Source organism: Impatiens glandulifera, chromosome 2 (genome assembly GCF_907164915.1).
Source record: "Impatiens glandulifera chromosome 2, dImpGla2.1, whole genome shotgun sequence".
Classification (NCBI taxonomy): Eukaryota; Viridiplantae; Streptophyta; class Magnoliopsida; order Ericales; family Balsaminaceae; genus Impatiens; species Impatiens glandulifera.
Window position 1 is genome coordinate 14,126,389 of NC_061863.1, and position 1,562 is coordinate 14,127,950.

A 1,562-nucleotide genomic window follows, 5' to 3' on the forward strand; every position below is an offset into this window, starting at 1 on the left:
AATATTTTGTAAGAGTCAATTGGTTTATTAAAAAAAATCAAACTTAATTTCAATTACTTAATTTATTATCATATCAAAATTCATTCTCACCCACTCAAAATATAATGACCCATCACCTATTTGTTTAATAAACATTATTCAACTCCTTCCTTTTTATCCTTTTAAGTTGGTCAATATTTTTTTCATCCTAAATAAATATTCTAGTTTGGATAAAACTCAATTACTTTCATTTATGTTAGTAAAATAATATTATTAATTATTCAATAAAAAAAACTAATTTGTTGATAAGATATTAGATAATATGACATCTTCTTCTTCTCCAAGCCTACTTTGTTGACAAAGTCATATTATATATTTCCATTGGTTCTTCTTGCTATCTTCGTGTTTGTATATACAATTAATACAAGTATATAATATATCCACACAGGTATATTTGTGTGTATCTATCCATAGAAAGAGAAAAACAGACCTTCAATTGAAGATATTAATGGCGATGGATAAACCTCCGGCAAGACCAAAAAGCAAGCTTTTAAAGTTCTTACCAAAAGCAGCTCCATCGGCAATAACATTCCATAATCCTCCATTCAGCCCCGGTAGATCTGAACAACACCCACCGACCAAACATAAACCGCCGCATCCCAGAAGTGGGTTGTCAGTGATCCCGTCGGGAGCAACTCACCGGAAAAATCATCCCAAAAACTCCGGCGATTTCGAGAATCAAGAACCCACTTCACCAAAAATCTCATGTATGGGACAAATCAAGATCAAACACAACACTAAGAAGATAAACAAGAAGGAAATCGATAAACCTAAGCACATCAAATCCGCGGCGGCATCTCATAAACAACATGTTTTGAAGAGAATCTTCGGCGGCGGCGGTGGCGGTGGCGGGGGAGGTACGAAGCCATCTTTTAGGAAATCGAAATCTGATATGTCGGCGGCTGTGAGTTCGTCGAAGATGTCGCCGCCGAACAGGGCGCCGGCGTTGAGTCAGATGCAGCGTTTTTCTAGTGGTCGGGAGAGTTTAGCTGGATTTGATTGGACTGTTCATTTGGCGCCGGAGAAGGTGGAGCATCGCCGGCGGGAGCTTACTATTAATTATTACTCCGATGAGGAAAGAGAAAGAGAAGGAGATAGCGATGATGAAGATGGGGAACCCATAATTCCATTCTCTGCCCCATTGATGGGCGGCGCCGGCGCCGGAGATTGCGGCGGTGGTCGCGGCGGTGCCGGAGGAAGAGGAGGGTTTTGTTTAGAGCCTAGGAAAGAGATTAATCTATGGAAGAGGAGGACCATGGTTCAACCTAGGCCTCTTCAATTGAATACACATGGTTAGGTTAAGATAATAAATATTATTAATGATTTTTTTTAATTAATGATTTTTTTATTAATTTTATTTTCATGGGTTTTATTTATAGTGGATAATATTCTCTTTTTTTTTTCTGAAAATAATAATAATTATTATTATTTAAATAAATGTTGTCAGAAAATTTAATATAAATAAATTTTAATAAATAGAGTAAGGTTGAGTGGTTGACTAGTGTAATTGATATGAATTTTGA

General features: G+C 36.6%; 1 protein-coding gene across 1 annotated transcript; it reads left to right on the top strand.

Moving 5' to 3' along the window:
• Nucleotides 1-397: 397 nt before the first annotated feature.
• Nucleotides 398-1,353, top strand: LOC124927242 (uncharacterized protein At1g76070). The gene has a single exon (XM_047467628.1). The coding sequence runs from the start codon at nt 488-490 to the stop codon at nt 1,334-1,336; it is 849 nt and encodes a 282-aa protein (XP_047323584.1). The 5' UTR covers nt 398-487; the 3' UTR covers nt 1,337-1,353.
• The last annotated feature ends 209 nt before the right edge of the window (nt 1,354-1,562 follow it).

Excerpts from the sequence above, each read along its gene's own strand:
- LOC124927242 (XM_047467628.1), top strand. The coding sequence starts at position 488 with ATGGCGATGGATAAACCTCCGGCAAGACCAAAAAGCAAGCTTTTAAAG.